General features: G+C 35.5%; 1 protein-coding gene across 1 annotated transcript; it reads left to right on the top strand.

Annotated features, from left to right (window-relative positions):
- Positions 1–14599: 14599 nt before the first annotated feature.
- LOC137934155 (COP9 signalosome complex subunit 1-like) lies at positions 14600–21889 on the top strand. Its single transcript, XM_068778405.1, has 6 exons — positions 14600–15118; positions 17023–17343; positions 17455–17571; positions 17719–17804; positions 18240–18474; positions 21445–21889. The coding sequence occupies exons 1-6, from the start codon at positions 14723–14725 to the stop codon at positions 21619–21621; spliced, it is 1332 nt and encodes a 443-aa protein (XP_068634506.1). The 5' UTR covers positions 14600–14722; the 3' UTR covers positions 21622–21889.
- Positions 21890–24682: the final 2793 nt, after the last annotated feature.

Genomic DNA, 24682 nt, shown 5'->3' with positions numbered 1-24682 from the left:
CTCGTTTCATATTTTTTTACTCAAATTTTCCCAAAATCCTATTTTGAAAATTTTAATTATTTGTTGTCCAGAAGGCAAAAAAACGGCAATAACCGTCTAGCGTTCGAGGTTCGGAGTTTCTGAAAAATAGTTAAAGTCTTAAAGGCTGGAGATTCAAAGGCGTGGTGGGGTTAGGTTGGTAAAGGAAAAAATGACGTACCTGTGAAAAGATGGCGCCTCGTTGGAGGGGAGGGGGGCATTTATTGCGGGCGCAGGTTTTAGACAGGGGTTCTTAATGTAGTCGGTACATGGCCAGTCGTGGATCCTGCTCTGCGGTAGCACGTGGCCCTGTCAGCTGCTGCTCCGGTTCTCGGATTTTGTTTCCTGCCTTTTCTTTTTCCTCGGCGGAGAAAGAGAGAGGGGTTAGCGCTTTGCATTTCCCTCTGGCAATGGCAGAAAAGTAAATAGAAGAGGGTAAAAATAAGACGGTGGAGTAGCGTCGGTTTTGCGCGCGTCAGTCACGTCGGTTGCTCGCTTGACTTTTGCCATGAAAAATGGGTCCAGTTGTGACTCAGCTTTGACATCTACGAATGCTTGCCAATATCGGTCGAAATTTTTATTCTATTACATGTATTCTGTATTAATTAATCTAATCTATTACATATACGGGGAAGCAGTTGAAGAGAATTCTCTACTCTCACACGTTACGTGACAATATTGGAGAGAAATCATGAACAGTTACAGAGAGTTAGGTGACTCTCTCAATACATGTATCTCTTGAGAATATCTCATATGATTCATATTCTTTTTTGGTCAATCTCTGTTTCAATCGGTGGGAACACGTTGTAACATCAGAAAGTCTATCAAACTACTAGACGAGTCGTGTCACCATGCACTCAGTAAGAAGTTAGCAGAGTTGTGGGTCCAATTAGTCGATTCAGCCATAGAAAGCTGATTCTTAGCCATATTTGGGACCACTCGACTACCATCCAAAAATTCTTTCATTTCACTCTTCTCTCCATGCTGGCCATGCTCACATACGAAGATAACGATAGTGGAATTATCTGGAATCTTATATTTGACAAATGAGCCATTCCTTCAGGCAGTTTGTTGCTGTAACAAGTGCATTAACTGTGTTTTAAGCCGAAAGGAATAGTAGGAGGGAAAACCATAAAGCTTCATGGGGATTTAGCATCAATGGTTGTTTAATGGCAACCACTGGTGGTTTCTTCCTTTCAAATATCAAATTATTCATTCATTTTTTTCAGACTCTCACATCTATTTAATCCTTTTTGTAGATTAACAACCTAAACCACCCGCATGAGGTTATATGGATTAATGAAAGTGAAGTTTTGAGCTTCTTCAAATATGGAAAGCTATTACACGAACCCCTATAGAGAAGACAAACGACATAAAATTCAATGAGATGAACTTGGGGCTGGTTTCCAGCGTTGGGAGTGTCAACTATGACAGCATCTACCCTCTAAAAGAACATTAGTGGAATGGATTTGCAATCTTAATCTTGATGTGATTTCCCTCTTTAGCAGTATACCGAACTTCTGCTTCTTCTCCGTGAGACCTCATATTGGCTGCAAAATAGACCTGTGGAAGGAGAAACTCCCAAATGGGCAGAATGATCCTACCCTCAATCAACTCTTTCAATGGAAAACGAAAAAAATGGGGTTGTGGCAGTCTCATACCACTTTAAAATTCTCATCCTCTGTGGCCTTAATACTCAGATATTATAAAAATACTTTGATATAATGTAAGAATGTATTTAGCCGATTAATTCTTTCCTTCTTCTTCTTCTTCCCCGTTCTCAGTAAGGGTAGGCACGAAAATTCACCGAATCTGCTCGTATATTTCAAAAAAACAGTAATGAGAAGAAGAAACGGTAAACAACTGCACAGCAACGGGCTACCAAATGACAAAGAAAAGGAAGGAGAGAGAGAGAGAGAGAGCCGGAGAAATTAATGGAAGTATGAAAATTGATAAGCTTTGGGCATTCAATGAAGCGCCCTCAACTGCAAAGAGGGAATTGAAAGCTCTCACCAATAGGCTTTTAAGATGCAGAAATAAGGCAACGACCTTTCTTTCGGAAGGGACCCAGTTAATGAATAGAGACTGGTTTCTCCACTCCTTTCCTGTTTCATTTAACGTAATTGGTTTAAGAAATCAAAGCAAGATTTGACTCATCTTCCGTGGTGATACAAATGGTTCCATCAGACTTACTCTAAGCTTGAAAAGTTGAGAATTCCAACATGGGCTGAAAATTTTGCTGGAGAGGACCGCCATACGTCTGTTCCTCACCCCTTAAACCAATTATTTGAGGAAAAGTTTTAAAAAAATTTGATGTTAAAATGTCCTAATCTATGCCATAAAGTATTATCTTTGAATAAATTTTCTAGTTCTAGGACATACATATTTAGTTTTCTATATGCATCGAAATTGGTTTTGAATTAAGAAATACTTGACACCCTTTTGCCCAAACTCAACTTTGAATCTCTTATTCCATAATTGACTTATGCTTAAGAAATTATAGTTGAGACCTATAATGGGTTAGAGGTACATACCTATGATGGCAATTCCTTTGATATGCCCTAGGTTATTTCCAAATTTGATCACTCCTCCTTCCTTGTGGTCTAGATGTAATAGACTTTTGTCTCCATACGTAAATGTTAAAAATTACGATTTCATGATATATAATCAAAGTAGAAGAGGATTAAGGAGTGAGAAGAAAGAGAATAGTGGAGAGAAGGTTGAGGAGAAGAAGAAGAATGACGAATTTGGAGAAGGAGAAGAAGCCTAGACAATTAAGGTTGTGGACTTGGTCCAAATCCTCCCCCTTAAGCTATATTTATAGATGATAATAGTATAATATTATAATTATACCCTTCACCCTAGTAAAAGTGAAGAAGAGACAAAAATATATACTAATTACATCAATGACACTCTAATTACATTATATCTTCCAATACTCCCCCTAAGGCTAGGTGGTAATGACAGTGATTCCACTTTGAAATAAATAATATAGATGTAGTAATAATCTCGTCCATCACGGTGTCCCAAGGATAAATATGATAGCGACACACACTCTCAAAGGGTTGATATGGGTGATAAAACATAAGTCAAAACCAACCTCAAATGATTTTGAATAGACGTCGACTGTCACCATGGTAGATTTCAAATGGAAAGAGAGTGTTTGATTCCGACCCCAAATACCAATCACATAATCGTTGGGTAAATGATTCTTGCATAAACTTGAGCTATTAATCTCCATTACAAATTCGATCCATGAAAAGACACAAATTGAGAGGACAACACCAAATGCATGTTTAAACTAGCATTTCATGAAGAAGAAAAAACAAATCTCTTGAAGACCAGAAGTTGAAGAAAGTGAGAACGTGGACACATCGACTTCAAGAGGGAAGCTACATTAGTTTATGAGGTTATTATTTTTTATAAGGATTTACCACATTATAAGACAAATGATGGAGTCTACTGAGACCCATTAGAAAGTGGAAGAGTTGTCGACTTTAATGTGGGTTGAGGCTTTGGATCTCATACTTGAAGAATTTGTCAAATCAAAGCTGGACTTCGGAAAAATAGTAGTTGTCTCTGGCAGAGACCAACATCATGTATGTGTTTATTGAACTGTTGTTCCCTCTAGAAAAAATAGGGGCCAAAAAAAAAAAAAAATCTTGAGCTCTCAATAAAAAAAAAAAGGAGATGGCACTGAGGTACGTGCCCAATATAAAAAAACTTAGAATTCCAAAAAACATTGCTACGAGTCCTAAAAACAATGCTTCGATACCATGTTGATTTTCAGGACTTCATAGATTTTGCTCATACAAAAAAAAAAGAGAGAGACTCATTGGGAGAAACTAAGGGTAAAAAAGTGGTTATGGACTTGTATCCTAACCCTCCCCCTGAGGCTCAATTTATAGATAAATAAGATTATAAAATTATAATTATACCCCTAAAACTTAAACTAATTATATCAATATCATCTCTAAGAGATGACTGTTTATTTACCATCCATCCATCATTGTGTGGGCTTGTGGACATTCTCTTTGGTCTTGTGGGCTTGAACCCATCTTCTATTCACTTGGACGTGTGGACTTGGGTCTATTTTACAACACGGATAAATATAGTGATAATAATCACTAAAGTGGGCAATGACTGTCATTCACAAGATGGCGATAAAAAACCAAAGGGTACCAATAAAAAGTCTTAAATGACTTAAAAACACTTATATATATATATATAAGTGACCAACCAAATCAACGGTAAAAAAGGATTGGCCAAAAGGGGTAAGTGAGAGTCTAATAAAGGATCTTAGGAGAAAGACTACCAAATAATAAAAGGGTAATAGGTAATGTGGAAGATAAGATGAAGAAGTCGGGGTCGTTATGTGCCCAATGTCAACAAAAGTCAGCAAATAATGAACCCAAGGCAAGCAACTGAGGATTGAGTGGTACGGGTTCCGAAAGTAGTTGCAAGGTCTTCTCAAAAGAGAGATGAGTGAATAAAATAGTAATGGATGTTGCTTCCACGCTTACTGCATTAGTGATTAATTTTGACACCAAACCGAGAGCTAGCCATATTAAACCATCTAATTAGCAACCAATGACATTAGTGTCTTGTTTTTTAATATAGTCTATGCTTAGAGATGTAATTAAAAAATGAAACCAATTTTGAAAGGCAATATAAAAAATAAAAGGCAAAGCTTGAGGCTAGACCAGTTATAGGTTAAAAGGATTTCACAGAGTGATAGGCTAAGTGAGGTGTCTCACTTCATAAGGGGATAAGTACACTTATTGCTGCTCCAACATGTTGTTAATATGCTACAAGGATTTTTCATATCCAGAGAAGAAACACATGTTTTGAATATGATCCTAGATCAGAATCCCCTTACATAGATATTTCTGTAATTTGTAGTATTAAATCAAGTAACTATTTTTGTGGGAAGTTGCCATAATTCAGAATAGGAACACTCCTGCTCTATGACAAATGTTGAATTTATGGAAAAGAGAAATATTTCATCAACTTATTATAATCAGAGTACATGAACCTCTATTTATAATAGAAGAAAGTAGTAGAGTCTAACTACAATTAAACTACCTTTGTCCTAATTACACCCACACTTTAACACTTAAATATAACTCCTAGCATAATTAAATAACCCAATATAAATAGAAGACTAACATGACTAAAACACCTTTAAACTGAAACTCTTATGTGAGACCTCCTTCCATAATAATTGTGGCTCTGTAAGACTTCTTATTGTGTAAGACTCATAATGCCACCTCACGTGATCATGGTGGGTCAATATCTTATGGGTTTGGCCCCATCTTCCAACACATTTGGATATATGGGCCTTCCTTGATCTTATGGGCTTCGGCCCCATCTTCCAACACACTTGGATATGTGGGCCTTCCTTGGTCGTGTGGGTTGGGCCCATCTTCCAACAACAAATACATCAAGAAAATTTTATGAAAATAAGATGATCTTCTAAAGATTCTTTTAAGATATTGTTAGTTAAAAAATATAAACTTTCCAATGGTGGATTATGATATATTTTCCTGATATTGTTGATCAATAACAACAACTCAAAAAGTGAAGCAACAAATTCTGCTTAAATTCAGATATTTGCATGCAACAGGATACCAACATGATCCTTGATTCTTCCAATGAGAATATCTCCTTAAATATAGGTCATATTGACATAAAATTTTCTCCTTATAAAACTAGATTTAAATAAATTTCATCCAAGTATAAATAATTTTCATAAAATATACTTATTTTATGATAAATAATCAAATAGATTTCAGACTATGTAATCTGGCCGAACTGAGTATTCTTTCTTCTTTGGCCAGCATGATCACTGACTCTACCAAGATCAATATCTCCATTTCAAAAACTCAGATTGAGAATTGGTTGAATAGATAAGAAAATAGACTTATAAATATTTCTTTTGATATATAATTTTCCATATAAAGTCTCATTGATGGCATAAAATGACTCAAAAGTTGAAGCTTTCTGTTGCTGCACTATTTTTTTTTTTACTGTTTGACCTTTGGGCCGTTAGATGTTGATTTATCTTTCTAATAATATTTGATTTCAAAAATTCTTTTTAAATTGGAAATTAGACTCAAAATATATTTCTAACGGCATATATTTTGCTATGTAAAATATATAGTAAGAGAGTGGAACAACCAATGAAAAACAAGAATTAGAAAAGAAGACTAAAGAAAAAACGAGAAACTCCTATTTTTCTTTTTCTTTTCCTTTTTCTTCTTCTTCCTCCCCTTGTTCTCCATCTTCTTCTCCTTTTCCATCTCAGATCTTTCCCTGGTCTGATACCATGTTAAAACTTAGGATTCCATGATTTATAATCAAAGTAGATGTGGATTAAGGAGTGAGAAGGAAAAGGAGAGTTGTGGGGAGAAGGTTGAGTTAGAGAAAAAGAAGAGTGACGAATTTGGAGAAAGAAAAAGTGGCTGGAGAATTAGGGTTGTGGACTTGGTCCAAACCCACCCTCTTAAACTATATTTATAGATGATAAAAGTACAATATTACAATTGTACCCTTTACCCTAGTAAGAGTGAAAAAAAAAAACAAGAAACATAAACTAATTACATTTATGACATTTTAATTACATCATATTTCCAACAATGTCTAGGGAATCCACTATCCAAGAACCAAGTTTCATCTCTTTCTTGACTTCTGAGACACATTTCTTGTCATTCGACATGTATTCATAAGTATCCTATGTTGGTGTGGTCCCCTTTGAATGGATCAGCCATTCAATCATCCATCAGGCATCATCTAAAATACTTTTAGAAAGAAGAACTCATTCACCAAGCAGCATCTAAAGACTGGTTCATGCAATTTTAACAAAAAAATGGGTAGAGAAGAAAACAAACTTAAACACAAGGGCACGAGACAATGAGATACAAAAAAAATAAAGTTGGAACCATAGCTACAAGTTCTAAAATCAATGCTCTAATACCATGTTGATTTTTAGAACTCCATGGATTTAGCTCATGGATAAAAAAAGAAAGAGACCCATTGGGAGAAAACATGAGGAAGAGGAGGTTATGGATTTATTGTCCTAACCCTTTGTCGAAGTTCAATTTATAGATTCATCAAACTTCAATATTATAATTATACCCCTAGAACTTTAACTTAATTACATCAATGTCATTTCTATGAGATGACTCTTTATTTACCATCCTGCCATCACTTTGAGGGCCTATGGGCTTTCTCCTTGGTCTATGGGCCTTGAACCCATCTTCCACATCTATTTGATGTGTGGGCCATCCTTAGTATTATGGGCTTGGGCCCATCTTCCAACACTCCCCACAAGCTGGGGGTGAGACAACATCATAAACTCCCAACTTGCTCCAAGTGGTGTATAAGATCTTCTTGTATAAAATGGCAATCCTCCACATCTTCCAACAAAAATTATATGATGTATTTCAGACTATGTATAACACTAAACAAAGGGAGAATTTACATTATTACTTTGTGATATTTAAAGGTCTTATACAAGAATGAAGATTGAACAACTGTATTCTACAGATATTGTCTTTCAAGAGAAGCAACGGGAGGCATTGGCGGCTTCTATTTGTCTTGCCAATTTGAAATCGTACCTTGAGGTGGCTAAAACTCAAATTTTGAGTTCTCTGCCTCACCATCATTCAAAGACATTTATGTCACGATGCTACATGTACTTGATTCATCCTCAAGTACTTCTACCGAATTGCCTTTCACTACATAGTCTCAACATAGGGGAGGAAATACATGTAAAAGGGGACGAGGCAGACAAATAAGAATGACAAAGGACGGGGTGGTAGATTAAGTCAAGGGTCTCAAAAGGTTGATAATCAAAATCGTATGTGTACCCACTATAGGGGGCTAAATCACTTAGTTGATACACGTTGGAAAATTCATGGCAAATCCAGTTGGGTTACTAGTAATCAAGCCTTTGCTAATGATGCAACTAACCCTAAGGGAATGTAGACACATAAAAGGGTAAACAATCTTTTACTGGTGAAGATTTTGAGTTACTCCAAAAACTCAAGGCTATATTCCGAACTCCCTCCACCACTGGTTCTTCCACTACTACTGTTGCTACTACCATCATAGGTATGTTTACGAGTGCCTCACACCCTCCATCTCCCTGGATCATTGACTCTTGAGCCTCTAAACATTTGATCGGTAGTGTTAATCTATCGCATTATTTATCTCCTTGTCAACCAGACAAGATCCCAACCAAGGTCCAGGGAATGGGGTCCACTTGTGCTACACCCTCATTGCACTTGACTAATGACCTGTTTGTTCCTAAATTTCCACTAATTTTATTGTCTGTTATTCAGCTCACTAAAAGGTTTAATTGCTCTATAATATTTTATCCTTCTCACTATACATTCTAGTCACTAAGGAATTCATAGAGTTGACTTGGGAAGACATGGAGCAGCTCAAAATGAACTCAAAGGTCATGAACATGTTGTTGTGTGCCTTAGGACTCAATGAGTTCGATTGGGTCACCACATGTAAGATTGCTAAAGAAAATTGGGCAAAACTAGAGGTCACACATGAGGGAATTGCTAGAGCTAAGAACTTTAAAATTTGCTTGTTGATTACCCAATATGATGAATTTAAGATAAAAATGAGTAAATCATTGCTGAGATGAACTCTAGGTTCATTCATATAATCAATAAATTGAACATTTTAGGAGAAGATATTTCATTGCTTAGGCAAAATGACAAACTTCTCAAGGCACTTCCAAAGTCATGAGACATAAGGAAGGCAACCATTCGTGAAAATGTAAATTTTAGAGCTATGAGCTCTTAAGAGCTTCTAGTGTTGGAAGGCATCTCAAAGTGGAATTAAGGTAAATACCTTCCCCACGTCAAGGTGGTGGCAAAAGATGTCATTTAATGTCCTTCTCATAAGTATGGCACATAGGTGTAATTAAAGGAGATAATGAATGACTACTTATGTCTTTTCCTTTTGAGAGCTCGTAGCCCTAAAGGCATTGTAGTCATTGTAAACTTTCTTCCTTAACTATAAATAGAGACTCAAGGCATGTGGTAGATCATTAAGTCTCCTCTCTTCTCTCTCAAATTCTCTCTCTCTCCATCTCCTTAGCCGTCTTTCTCCTCTCTTCCTTCTTCCTCTCTTTTTCTTCTTCTCTTCTTCTTTCTCTCCTTTATCAGCTCTTGGTCGAGAACCTTATCATGGGATCCTAAATTCAACATGGTACGAGAGTTATAGATTTAGGATCCCAATGTTAAGATGGTGCTAAAGTTCTTTTTTCATCAAAGCTTCAAGCAGATTTTTTTGTGGAGCAAGGAGCAAAATTGAGATTTCGCATCATTCAAGATAAGTTTTTTCCCCTTATTTTCTTGAGATGTTTACTGAATTTTAATCTCAGAAATAAGGCTGATGAATGATTATGATCATAATATTTTAATTAAACACTAAGAATTGTTAAATTCTGTGTCCGATTTCTCTTAAACCCTTGTGAGTGTGGTAGAGAAGAAGGTTTATATCTTGCTATCGTTGGATGCTTGGAAAAATTATTTTTTGGATTAAGACTTGTGATTTTTCCAGCTGTTATTGTGAGTTATTACGTGCATTCTATGGTGAATTCGTTTGTAGCTCAAAAGACTGGTTTTCATGACTGACTTCATGATTTTTCACTCCATTGAGTGTTGTTATTTGATGCAACGAGAGAGTTCTAAGGAAAGAATTTTTTGCTGGTTTAAGCAACGATTTTAATACTTTTTATATTGATTTATCTTATGGGATTCCCTAACTAAAATCATTAAGGCAAGAAGGGAAGTCAAAGATTGTGATTGTTTTGGTACAAGTAGCGCCCATGACTAACAAGGACAATTTCCTTCTTTGAAACATGTTGATTTTGAGAAAAATCTTCCATGATTTGATTTAATTATTTAAACTCTTTATTGATTAAGAAAGATATGAGATTTATGTAGGTGATGTGGGCCAGCACGTGGAGTAATTAGGTCCTTGATTTTGTGCATGTTTGAAGTTTTTCATCGAAGGAAAGTTTGCTTCTTTAAAAAGATCCTCTAAGTTGTTCAAGATCTCTTGAGATTTCACTTGTCTCTATAATTCTTTCTTAATTGAGAAAGATTTTGAATTAATATTATATGATTTGGATTAGCATGTGGAGTCAAAATCCCCTGATTACGTGCACGATTAAAGCCTTGTTTTGGTTTGGCTTAGTGTGAATTGTTGATAGGCTCGCTTTAGCTTGTTTGGTTTCCTCTCTTCTATTATTGGTTGGTTTATATAGTGCATTGAATATTCATTAGTGACGGATGAAGAATATATGAATACGAGCGGTAAAAATGACTTACTTAAGATTACCGCTATACCCTTGAGAGGGTTAACAAATTATTTAAGTTGGGCCCAACGGTTAAGAGATACCTTATCACTAGAGATCTCTTAGGACATTTGACTGAACCAGCTCCACCCATTGATGAAGATGATAGTTCATATATTAAATGACTTAAGAATGATACACTTATCATTAGTTGGCTAATTAATAACATGCAAGAACATGTGGCAAATAATGTTATTCACCTTGAGACCGCAAAGTAGATATGGGAAACTTGTTCCAAGTTGTACTCAAGCACCGAAAATTTATAGAAATTATATGTTGTGTTTTAGAACATATTTAATACAAAACAAGGAGAGAACTTGCATTGGTACTTGGTTAGATTTAGAGGGCTGATTTAGGAGTGGAAAATTGTTCATCCCTATTCCATAGATATATTAGTTCAAGAAAAGCAATGTGAGGCCTTAACAACTTCTATTTGCTCATATCAAGCCATATCATAAAGTAGATAAAACCAAACTCCTTAGCTCCCACACACTTCCATTATTCGATGATATAAGTGCAACATTACTTCAGATACCAGATCCTTCCTCCACCTCTCATACTGACGTATTATCTGCTATGTACTAAGGAACTTCTACCATCTAAGGCTATGGTAGAAATTATAGAGGGGGGGTCGACCAAGAGGTGGTAGAACTGGCTCTTGTTCTTCAAGGTTAGACAACCGGGTTTGCACTCACTGTGGTAGACATAACCATCTAGTGGATACCTATTGGATGCTTCATGGCAAACCAATCTGGGTCACTACCAACCAAGCCTCGATTCAAATGAGAAGAATACAGACCGATCTGAATCACAAAGAGGAAAGAAGACTATCACCGATGGTGATTATGAACCCTTATAGAGGATGAGAATTCTGATGATATCCCCTCCATCTTCTCCGGCATCTTCAACTACTATTGCTTCCACCACTACTTTAGGTATATTTCTGCCACTTCCTCCTCTTCATCCTGGATCATTGACTCAGGGGCCTCCAAGCATCTTACAAGTAATAAGAGTCAGTTACATTTCCTTTCTCCATTTCTACCAAACAAGTTTGCTAACAAGAAAAGACAAATTAAGAAGTTCTCTCCCATTCCTCTCATTTGATGCCACTATTGCAATGAAGAGGGTCATTATGCCCACATTTGATAAATTTAGAATGCAAATGGTATCAAACAACGTTGGGTACCCAAAACAAACAAAAGGGTTGTTGTAACCCACAAACACTTGTCAAACAAATTTGAAAGCCCAAATCACAGTGTTTTGAATGTTAACCCAAAGGGACGCAACTTAAAATTGATCTCTTAAGGGCTAAATCTCTTGTGATATAGGTATGTCTCTAAGCCAATGTACCAAAAAATATTTGGATTTTGGATAGCGGGTCTCGAGGCACATGATCCATGACAAGAACAAGTTCATAGAACTCAATCCTAAAGACGACGTGTAACATTTGGAGACAGTAACAAATGTACCATCAAAGGAATTGTTAAAACCGGTACCTCAACCTCTTTCATATATGATATTTATTACGTAGAAGGGTTGATGCATGATCTACTTGGCATTAGTCAATTTTGTGATATAGGAAACAAAGTATCGTTTGAAAAGAACAATTGCTTGTAAAGAATAAAAAAGATGAACTAATTCTAAAGGGACAAAAATAGGAACCTGGATATTGTGAACATTGTTGATTTACTCTCAACTAGTGTCATCTATTTGGGTGCATAGATTAATGAATCTTGGTTTTGGGCCTGTGGCATAAGAGACAAGGACATGTAGGAATAGATTCCTTGAAAAAATTAGCAAAGAAAAACCTAGCAAGAGGACTACCCGATAAATAATTGTAAGAGAGACCTTGTGATGCTTGCCAACTTGGAAAACAACACAAATATTCTTTTAAATCAAAGAATGTAGTTTCAACCTCTCAGTCTATTCAACTAATCCACAAAGACTTAGTTGGACTTACTCGAACCTTAAACTTAAACGAAAAAGTGTCTCACCCTTGTGGTGGTAGATGACTACTCTAGGTTCACATAGATAGATTTCCTAGCTCACATGGATGATGTTTTTCCAGCCTTCGCCAAATTAAGTGAAAAAATTAAAAAAGAGCAAGGCTATATAGCATTGTCAAAATTAAGAGTGACAATGGAGGAAAATTTGAAAATTCACATTTTGAGGAATATTGCACAAAGCATGGTATAGACCATACTTTCTCAACTCCTTGAACTCTTTAAAACATTGTGTTGTTGAGAGAAGAAATATAATTTTAATTGAGATGGCTAGATCTATGCTAAGTGAATACAACATGCCACATAAATTTTGGGCCAAAGCCGTAAACACTGCTTGCTATATCATAAAGCGAGTTAGTATAAGGCTCATTCTCAACAAAACTCCATATGAGTTGTATAAGAGCACCCTTCCCAACATTACCTACTTTTGAACCTTTGGATGCAAAATGTTCATATTGAAAGAACTAAAGGTATTATTATGGAGGTTTGACTCTAGGGCTAATATATGAATTTTCTTGGGTTATTTGACTCATAGTAAGTCTTATAGAGTTTATAATAAGACATCTATGAGAGTCGAGGAGTTGGTATATGTTGAATTTGATGAATCTAATTCGCTAAATCCAACTCCAACTCCAATTTCTGATAACGAAGAGGGAAACCCCTTCAATTCATCCCTGAGATCTGAACTCCAAGACCGAAATCTTGAAGAGAATCTAAATGACCCAAATAACCAAGAAAAGTCACCCATGGAACCAAAGAACTATAGGTTCATGGCTAATCATCCATTAGAACAAATCCTTGGAGACACTCAAAGTAATATTGCAACTAGAAGATGAACTCATGAAACTATGGCAAATAGTGTCTTTGTTTTTCAAATAGAGCCCAAGAGCTTTTTCAAAGCCAAAAAAGTTGACTTTTGGATTATGGCAATTGCAAAAGGAATTGAATCAATTCGAAAGAAACAAAGTTTGGACTCTAGTACCAAGACCCCAAAATCAACAAGTCATAGGAACTAAATGGGTTTTTAGGAACAAGGCTAATGAAGAAAACCAAGTTGTGATTAACAAAGTTAGGTTAGTTACCAAAGGATATTGCCAAGAAGAAGGAATTGATTTCAAAGAAATCTACGCACCCGTGGCAAAACTAGAGGCAATTCGAATCCTTTTAGACTATGTTTATCACATGAAGTTTAAATTATACCAAATGGATGTAAAAAGTGTATTCTTAAATGGGTACATTCAAGAATAAGATTATTTTGAACAACTTGAAGGTTTGTAAGACATGACCAAGATTGACCATATATTAAAACTACAAAGAGTTTTGTATGGGTTAAAGCAAGCTCCTAGAGTGTGGTGTGAAAGCCTAAGAGAATTCTTAAAGAAGAATGTTTATATGAGAGGCAGCGTAGATAAGACTCTATTTACAAAGAAACATGATCAAAACTTGATTATTGTTCAAATTTATGTGGTTGATATCATATTTGGTTCTACAAACCCTTTTACTATCTCTAAAATTTACTATTGTAATGAAGAATGACTGAACTCACATTCTTCCTTGGATTTCGAGTAATGCAAACTGGAAATGGCATATTCATAAATCAATTTAAATACCCTAAGGACTTGCTTTAGAGATTCAATATTGAGAATATTATCTCAATTAACACACCCCATGAGTTTGTCCTTGAAACTTGACTTAGACAAGTCTGGTAGGGCTATGAATTAAAACCTCTATAGAAGCATGATAGGATCCTTATTTTACCTCTCAGCTAGTAGACTATATATAAAGTTCTTGATATCTTACGTGCTAGATTTCAGTTCGACCCTAGAAAATTTCACTTGGTAGGCATGGGCAATATTCAGGTTGGGGTTGGGTTTCTCAAAACTTGTGACCTTGAACTCCAAGCCTAAAACTCGAACCTTTAGCAACTAAAAAAACGATTGAAACCTCAAACCTGACCCTAACCCGACCACCATCCTTGCAATTCCATCCCTGCCTTGTCCCCATACACCTGACCCATCTCCACCTGTCTCTACACCATTTTATATCTATGCTTTGTCTTTGTAGGTCGAATTTAAGGTAATCTATCTTCAAGCCAAAATTTAATAGGTTTTTTTCTCTGCCCTGTCCCCGAACCGCAGATATAAGTGAAACCCGAAACCACAAACCGGGGTTTTCATTTCGGTCGGTTCGGGTGCCCACCACTACTGCCAGCTAGGTAGTCTCTGAGGCTTCTGCTAGGGTTTCTGGAGGAGAAGAGAAACTGTGTTTTCCCTTTGCCAAGGACAACAGGTATCATTCGCCTGCCATCTCTATTGCCATGGAAGCCGAGGAAGACGGGCCAACTTCAATGATCGAAGCCATGTCTGCCAACGGGATAAATTCAGGCGAGGAGAGCCGGCCGAAGCCCATAATTGGCAGCGAACAGATGGACGTCGAGGCCTATGCGAGCCTCTACACAGGTCGAACCAAAATCATGCGCCTCATCTTTATCGCTGACCGCTGCGGCAACCAAACCATGCAATTCGAAGCCCTTCGAATGGCCTATGATGAAATCAAGAAAGGGGAGAACTCTCAGCTGTGTAGAGAGGTCGTTCAGAAGATTGGCGGGAGGCTGGGTCCCGCTTACGAGATGGACAATGACTGGGTGAACAGTGTTGATCGCCGGGCCGAGCTACGGAAGGAGAAGCTTGACAATGAGCTTAATGGGTACAGGGTGAGTATTTCGTTATTCTTTTTTTTTTTTTTTTTTTTTTTTGTCAATTGATTTATGCTGTTAGGACCGGGGTCTTCTGACTATGCGCAGTTTCAGTTTTCCTTTAAATATCTACCTTGACGCGTAGGCAACTGTGGCTATTATCTTTGTACTTTCTGTTTCTGTAAAACATGCTGATGGCTCCTGTTACCTCTTAGGCATAAATTCTTTTCTTCTTTATTTATTCTTTTGCATATGCTAGAACGATGATCAAAGGCTTTCATTACTTCGCTGTTCATCTTGTCCGATATATAGAATATGCTTTTGATGAAACTTTACTTTTATTGTGTTACATTGCTCTATTCTTGTGTTCTATTTGAAGGTTTCTATTTTCTCAAAATTCGGGAATCTATCTTTATAGATGTCTATTGATTCCATCTGTTGTTTTATCTACTTATCTCTTAACCCCTTACAAGAATTGGATCTGTTGTGTTCCATGATGGATTTCTATTTTGAGCTATCCAACTGGATGAAGAATTTTGTTTAGTTGAGATATAGAATCTTTTCGATATGAAATTGTCATTGAGAACTGTCTATCAGTAACAATGCTGTAAAGGGACTACATACCATGCTCAATTAGTGCTCATAAGAGTCTGAACTTTTAAATTTTTTTATATACAAAATAATATTATAGTGTATCTTTCTCTCTTTCTATTTATATCTATAACTATAATTTAATATATTGATTTATATGTATAATTTTTATGTACACCTGATGTGCATAAGTCTGTAAAAGGGGAACAAAGTTTTTTTTTTTTTAACAGAAAAGATGTTCTAAAAAACTGCTATTACTAGGTCAAGAAACCAACAATTGGAAAGAGATGGAATCTCAGAGGCGAACCTTATGCTAGAAATTCATGTCATCTTCTCTTTTCTGGATCGATCAGCCGCCAGCGTTGGATAATCTGTTAATATTCTTGGAAAAATAAATGATTCGTAATGGAGGTTCGGCTGAGCGAGCCAACCCTACTTGGAACAAATAATGTTATTGGGGCATGAAGGTATTATTTGTGGTCCATCTTTAATTTCAGATTTAAAATAAGGATAAAAAGGCTAGAAGTGAGCATGCCCATAATCCAAATCCAAGGTAGTGGTTCTAACTTAATCTTTGTTTACCCCACTAAGATTGAGTTATAAGCCTATTAGATAAAAAATCTTTGAGTTGCATTTGTTGTCTTGTCAAGGTCTGCCATTTGTGTCCAATTATTGGTTTTATGCATGGGTGTTATTTTTTACACTAAAATATTATATACTTACCAAATAAGTGGTTCTTTTCCTATAAAATTCCCTATAAATATATTTTTTTTGTATATGATGTCTTGTCTGTTTCTTTTACATATAATATCTTATCCTCGGTAAGGTGTCAGTTTAATTTAAACAGTCGGTATGTGGACTCTGTGAAAGAAAATGTTTCTCCACCTGCTGTAGGGTATTATCTGCAATAAATATCTTGGCAAGCCTATAAAGTTGAATTCTCAGATATTGTGGAAGAAATGCTCATGGGTGAAATTTAATACTCATCTATTTATGACTATTTTTTTAGAATTGATGGATGGCCTTTTTTTTTTCTTCTTTTATTGTAAATATTTATGTTCTATGCTGGCTTATGTGCATAGAGATGTTCTGTTTGCTTTTTAAATTTCTTCACCTATTGAGCTATCTTTAGCATATGATAGTGAAATGAACTGCAAATTGCTTACTTCCATATTTTTATGCAAAATACTGTAGTCATTCATTGCATGGTACAAAATAAAACTTAACTGCGGAGTGTCTAAGTCTTTCTGCAAAAACATACCTAGTTATACAGGTTCTATACATTTACATATTTTGCTTTTGGTAATCCATCCCAAGATTCTGCTGTGCAGACAAATTTGATCAAGGAAAGCATTAGAATGGGACACAACGACTTTGGTGACTTCTACTATGCTCATGGTGCACTGGGGGATGCATTCAAGAACTACATTCGTACCCGTGATTACTGCACCACAACAAAGCATATAATCCAAATGTGTCTGAATGTGATTTTGGTTAGCATTGAAATGGGCCAATTTGCCCATGTCACAAATTATGTTAATAAAGCAGAGCAAAACCCTGATGCACTGGATCCAATTACAGTTGCTAAGCTCAAATGTGCTGCAGGGTTGGCACACTTAGAGGGGAAAAAGTACAAACTTGCAGCTCGTAAGGTTTGGTTCTCTCCTTAACTTTTGAGACTTTTCTTTTTGTTAGTGGCATCTGCTAGTATATATATTGATTATTCTAAGAAAACTTTCTTTCATTTTATGATTGACATGCAGTTTTTAGAAACGGGAATAGAACTGGGCAACAACTATTCAGAAGTGATAGCACCACAAGATGTTGCAACTTATGGTGGACTTTGTGCACTTGCCTGTTTTGACAGGACAGAGCTGAAGGCAAATGCATTTTCATGTGCTTCTTTAGATTTCAGCTGTTGCAAACGCATTTTTTCATCTGATTCTTTAGATTTGAATCACTTATTTGCTTTAATTGTGAACTTACAAATACTAAATCACTTTCTTAAATATTTCTTTCACTTGCAGAACAAGGTCATAGACAATGTTAACTTCCGAAATTTCTTAGAATTAGTACCTGAAGTAAGGGAGCTTATTCATGACTTCTATTCGAGGTAGACCATTCAGCTTTCATTAATATTGTCAAAAATCAGCTATATATGTTGCAATTGATTAAATCTCTATAGGTTTTTGAGCCCTGCAATAATAAAATCTTCTCCCTGCTTATAAGGAAAACAAAACACCAATAGCACTGGCAGTATTGTGTTGTTGTTGTTTTATTTTAATAGAAATAGCACATTATATTAAAGCTTGAAGGAATACTTACTTATCCTAACTTAAAATTAAAAGTGTAGATGTCTTTACTATTGTTTATGGTGATGCTGGCGCAATTCTCATTGAACTCCTTTATGCCAAGGCTTTTTGACTGCTGATCTATCTAACACCTAAGATACTATCAATGAAAGCAGAATTTGCAAGTTTTTATCTTATTTGTGGCTTCCTGTTAAATGAATCTCTTAATCTCACTGGATAACATTATTTGGTTGCAGTCGGTATGCTTCGTGTCTTGAGTATCTGGAGAATCTTAAAGCAAACCTGTTACTTGATATTCATCTATATGATCATGTTGAGACACTTTACAGCCAAATTCGTCACAAAGCCATAATCCAATACACACACCCTTTCATTTCTGTTGATTTGCACACGATGGCTAGTGCCTTTAAAACTGATGTGATTGGTTTGGAGAAGGAGCTCGAAGCATTAATCACAGAAAACCAGATCCAGGTATACATATTTTCTTTTCTTCTCTTCTTTTCTGTAGTTTGAGATGCTTTGTCCTAAAAATGAGACAATATATTGGTATAGGAGTTTTGAAGAAATTTGCGTAGATCTAGTGTTAGTTATATTGAGTAGTGTTTTTAAATTTGTAATTTTATGTGAATAAAATCCAAATCACCAAAAAAGAAGAAACGAAAAATGAATGGCAGCTGGATCAGCTATGGATAAAATGCAAAATGAATGGCAGCTGGAACAGCTATGGATAAAATGAAAAATGAATGGCAGCTATGGTTTCCGTTACTTGAAGATTTTGTAATGACAGGTTTTAAGACTGTAGCAAGATCAATTTACAGTATTACATTAATCCACTGGCTATGGAATTTTTATCTTGTTGAAGCTATGGGATTTTTAATCACAAGGTTATAAACATGGCCATGAAGTTGTTGAAGAACATGTTTATTGCATGGAGGTTTACCGAATGGTGTTTATTGCATGTGAGTTCTACAGGGGTTAGTTGAGTCAGTTTAGATGGTTTGCCTTGTTAGGAGTGTTAAAAGATTGATCTTGTGTGTATTTGGGTTTCTCAAAGCTGTTTGTTTCTTGTTTTTAGTAAGTTCTTAGTTGATTAGGTGTGGTTTTGTTATTCTATCTTGAGGAGAATTTTACTTTCCTTATTTAGACACTTGTTTTGTTATAAATAAGAAAGGAAATGGGATAACACATACTATTTTCTCCTCTCTCATTCTCATTATCTCCTTCTCACCTACACTATTTGGTTTTGCATATCATAGTAGCATTAGTTCTGATGGAGAAAGAAAAAAAGAAGAAAAGGGAAAGAGGAAGAAGATGAGGAGGAAGAAAAAGAGGAAGAAGAAAGAAAAAAAAGGCAAAGACAATTTTGCGTCCACACTTGATTTCTTTCAAATTGGTTTAGTTCCTCTTGCATTGCCATTATCCAGAAATCATTCTTTCCAGCTTCAACTAAGTTTTCGGGCTCCAATTGAGAAACGAAGGCACTATTTGCTATATGTTCATGAGTTGATCTTCTTGTTCAAATTTTACCTATTGAGTCTCCAATTATTTGTTCCAAGGGGTGATCAAACACGAAGCTATAGTTCTTTGGCTCATTAGGAGGTTCTTATCCGTGTCTTGCAAGTTCTCATCAAGGTCTTGGTCTTGAGGTTGGGAACTCTTTGATGATTTAAGAGGAACTTCCTTTTCACCATAAAAAAATGGAGTTAGTGTTACATTTGGTGAATCTGACTCATCAAATTTAACATGTACCTATTCCTAGACTCTTATAGTGATTTTATTCTAAGCTCTATAAGTTTTGGTATGAGATGAATAACTTAGAAAAGTTCCTACATCAGCCATTGGGTAAAATTTCCCTAGTTTTTTCTTCGGTTCTTTGAGTATGAACTCTTTGCACTCAAAGGTTCTAAAATAACTAATTGTGGAAAGCCTTCCATTTACAACTCATCAGGTGTTTTCTAGAAGATGGCCCTAATACTAAACTTGGTTTACTATGTAGCAAATTATATTTACAGCTTTAGCCCAAATATTATGAGGCAAGTCATATGCATGTAGCATGGCTCTTGCAATATGGATTAATTAAAGCGGTCTTGTGGTAGAGACTACATTTGTGGATTTAAATGATGTTATGTTGCTTTCTAAGTTGACAAACATCACAATGCCTTTTTCTCACAAATTCTGGTTGTTAGTCCTCTTAACCAAGCTTTTCTTTTTCAATTTGTTCAAAGAATCCATTCCTATATGTCCTAGTCAATTGTGCTAATACCAACATTCATTTATGCTGGCATCAAACATATTGCACTAGTGGCGTAAGTCTACTTTCTTCACAACATACAATTTTTTTTCATTTTTCACAATGCATTTATCGTTTTTCAAATGAAACAACATTGCCTTTTTTCATGGTATTGAAAATTGTTTGCATATCTTAAGCTCCATAAGAAAATTCATGCTCAAGGTTTGGAAACTGGATGGCTAGCCTCTTTATAATGCTAGAGTTTTTGAGAATTTTCTAATTTGCCAAAATTCTAGGTCTCAAATCTTCATTATTCTCCAAGGTGCTTCTTCAATGTGACTGATTCTTTGTTTTAGCTTGAGGTCTTGAGTCGGTTTTACCGGTCCTTCCTCTTAAACCTTGTAACTGAGTCACTTGAAGAGTATATTTGAAATGCAATGCATTTCAAATTTGTTAGCTGAATCAATCTAGATTGAAGAGTGAGGTTTGAGTGAAGGAAAAATTAGGGTTTTTTGTTTCAATCAATTACATTTTAGTAAAAATATGTAGTTTTTGAGCCAGCATGTGAGCCATTGAATCAAACTAAGCCAAGTTTGGGTTTGGCACATTCTAGCAAACGATCTTGGCTTGAGCTCGGATAAAAATCAAGCTTGGAGTCACTCCACTTGTGACGTGGCTTGGCTCAGGATTACCCCTAGGCAAGAGTTGTTAAGCAAAAGTTAAAGAGCCAGATTGGGAAACCTAAGAAGGTTCAATCTGTTTTCCTCTCTACTTCAATTTTTAATCGTTAAAAACTTTCTTCATTACAAAATCAAGGTCAAGTCTCAACAGTTTTCTGAACTTGATAAAAATTTCATTGTCAGATAATGTGTCAACCTCTAGGCATTGAGCATTCTGCTCGTACTTTCCATCTACCAAACTGTGTGTGTGGGAAAGTAAAACATCTTTAATAAAATTTTTATTTGGAGGTTTGGTGTAAACTTTTGAAAATTTCACTTGAAGTGATTGTCAATTGTAATAGGGTGTTCTGTATGGATTTGTTTTCAAATATTTTAACTTGTACTAGAAATGCGGCACTCTACATAATCTTCTAATACACGCTTAGTGACTTCAAAGTTTGTGTAGTGGAAAGTTTCTTAAAGCTATTACGGTTCTTTACCTGGGTCTTATCGGTCTTATCTTCAAATTTCTGAATATCATGTGTTCTGCAGGCACGAATTGATTCACACAATAAAATTCTGTATGCCAGACATGCTGATCAGAGGAATGCCACATTCCAGCGTGTCCTGCAGACGGGGGTCGAATTCGATAGAGATGTTCGGTCAATGCTGCTGAGAGCTAGCCTCGTAAAGCATGAGTATAGCCTTAGAGCTGCCAGAAAAATTTGAAGCGGCTGATGTTGAGACGAGATAGTGGGTTCAAGCGGCTTCTGCCAGTGGGAGACTGCTCTGTAAATAATTTTAAGGACCTCAAGCATAACATCTGTGACTATCAGTGCTTCTGCACAAATAGTTTTCATTTTTCATTGCCTGTCTCTGAATATTGATCCGGCTCTGTTACTATCCTCTCTAGGGTTCTTTTGGCATGGGAACCCAGAAAAGCTGGTAAAAAGCGATGAAAAGAGATTAGTAAGGATTATTGAGACTAGCTTTTTTCCGTTGGTTGTCCCCCGAAATCATAAGATTCATGAATAAATCAAAGATAATGTAATAAGAGTAAGGAGGTTGGCGAAGGCAACAGGATTCGTGGGTAACATACCCTTAATCTGATTTGCTAAATGTGGGGATGATGATTATTATTTTTTTTTTCACCCATGGGTAGGGTTATTTGATTAAAATGTTTATTTATTGATTCAATATTAAAATAGAACAAAAATAAGCCAGGGTTATTCTATATCTTATTACTATACTTTAGAAGGTTAATTTGGTGATTCTACTTATTGGTTTAGGAGTTTGGTTCAAAATTTTCCTTGTTTTTAGTTTTATTTGTTTCTACTTTCAACAAGCATACAGTAAGAACTGCATATGATCAATAATGTTGAATTTATGGAAAAAAAATTATGAAACTATTAAGTTCCTCTATCATAGAATCCCAACCGTTGAAATTTTTTATGGGGTTTTAAGTAAATTATGGTATGAGAAAGGATACTGAGGCCACCTCTTCTTCAATAATAAAGTTTTATCCAAAGAGACATAATAGATGCAACTGAATATAACATGACCATATTCCAACACATATAATAAACTTTGTAAAAAAAACCCATGAAACATAAAAATTTCTCTTTGGATGCATAAGCTTCATTTGTGCTTCCCCTTTTTTGAATATTTTGGTCACATAAAACTTATTTACAACATATGAAATAAAATACCTCTTCCTTGTACTTCTACTTCTCCCCCTCAAGCTAGGAGGTAATGGCAGTGATCCCAACTTGAACCAAATATCATAGATGTAGCAATAAGCCCAAATAACAGAGATGTATAAATAAGCCCCCAAACCAGGGAGAAGTGAGATATTTTCTTGATATATCAACTCAAATTGTGACGCAAAAGAATGGGTTTAAATTCGGATTTTTTGATGCAACAGAATACCAGCATGACCTTTGATTCTTCCGATATGAATATCTTTAAATATAGATTAGATTGACATAAAATTTTCTCCTTTTGAAACTAGACTTAAATACCTTTCATCCAAGTATAACTTCTTTTCATAAAATATAATTATTAGAATATAAATAATCTGATAGATTTCGATCTCTGTCATCTGGTCGAACTAAGCACTGTTTCTCCTTTTTTTTTCATCATGACCATCGACTCTTCCATGATCAATATCTCCTTATAAAAAACTCAGATCGAGAATTGGTTGAATATGTACAAAAATAGACTTACAGATATTTCTTTTGATATACATATATATATATAAAGTCTTGTTCTTGATAGCATAAAATACCTCGGAACATTTTTTTCAATCTAACATTTGCTCATTCAAATATCGATTTCTTTTTGTAGATAACTCCGATTGAAAAAAAATATTTTTACTTGGAAAGTAGACTCAAATTTCTTTCCGTCAATATATAATTTTTAATATGAAAATCTCAGTATAGAGGTGAAAAAAACACAAAGCAAACTATGGGTGTAGGGACAGAAAAGAATAACTACGAACCTAGACTTGTGGTTTAGGGTTCAGAGAAAAGGATCGCAATATCTCTGTGGGTTGACCAAGTCAACTCACAGAACCTGCTCTGATACCATGTTGAATTTATGGAAAAGATAAATATTTCATTGACTTGTTATTATAAAAGTACATGAACCTCTATTTATAATAGAGAAAAGTAGTAGAGTTCAATTACAATAAAACTACCTTTGTCCCCATGACATCCAAACTCAAACACTTAAAAATAAGTTCTAGCAAAATTAAATAACTCAATATAGATAAAAGACAAACATAACTCAAACTAAAACTCTTCTACAAAAATGCCTTTGTGAGTCCTTATTGATCTTCCAACTTATATGATAAGGATGCCAGTTCGTGGTAAGCATGGTGGGTTCTACTTCTTATAGGCTTGGGCCCATCTTCTAACACTCTTAGATATGTAGGTCTTCCATGGTCATGTGGGCTGGAGCCCATCTTCCAACAAATAAAATTGAAAACACATGATGATTGACGAATAATTCCTCTTTTGTTGACATAAATTTTGAAATTGTGAGGAAAACACTCTTTTGCATCACTAGACCAAAATATTTGTGCCCTTGTTTTATATTGAGTTTCCACTGTAGTACAAAAGGGATTAAAGATAGTAAGAACTTCAATTCTATGTTTCATCAAATATAATCATGTAACTCTTATATTGAGTATCCACAAATATCACAAAATACTTAGGCTGAAAAATATTTGGTACATTAATAGGTCCCCAAACATCTAAGTGAACTAAAGAAAAAGGACTAGAAGAAATATTGTTTTGCTTGTGTTGAAAAATAGATCTGTGATATTTTCCATGCTTACAAAATTTATATGACAACTAAGAAAGGGAATAAAGAAAATGAATTAAAGACTACAAGTTTGCTAAGGATGGATGACCTAGCTGATTGTGCCATTGAGTGCCTATTTTATGGTGGTGCTACATCTGTCAAAATTTTGGGATCCACATAGTAAAGACCCCCTCTCTCATGGCCGCCACCAATCACTCATTTTGTCTTGAAATCTTGAAATACACAATGAAAAGAAAAAAATGTGACATAACAGTTTAGTCCTTTGGGTAAATGGCTAACAAATGTATTGGTGCCTTAAACTCTTCTTTTGGACCCATCTGTATTCAATACAAATCAGTCCATAGTACATGGTGACACAAAAGATAAGTTTTCAATATTACCCATGAGATGTTTAGAAGCTCCAAAATCAATGATCCAAGGTGAAGAGCTGGAACATGAGAGAAAACAATACTTACCAGCAGCA

The sequence above is a fragment of the Aristolochia californica genome, unplaced genomic scaffold, assembly GCF_029961685.1.
Source record: "Aristolochia californica isolate CCGP_79_NKW_82.1479 unplaced genomic scaffold, dmAriCali1.0.hap1 SCAF_6, whole genome shotgun sequence".
NCBI classification, from domain to species: Eukaryota; Viridiplantae; Streptophyta; class Magnoliopsida; order Piperales; family Aristolochiaceae; genus Aristolochia; species Aristolochia californica.
This window is presented reverse-complemented; position numbering and strand designations above follow the sequence as displayed.

Coding starts and splice junctions, on each gene's coding strand:
- LOC137934155 (XM_068778405.1), top strand. CDS start 14,723: ATGGAAGCCGAGGAAGACGGGCCAACTTCAATGATCGAAGCCATGTCT. Junction 17,344..17,454: donor ACAAACTTGCAGCTCGTAAG/GTTTGGTTCTCT, acceptor ATTGACATGCAG/TTTTTAGAAACGGGAATAGA. Junction 17,572..17,718: donor TTGACAGGACAGAGCTGAAG/GCAAATGCATTT, acceptor TTTCACTTGCAG/AACAAGGTCATAGACAATGT.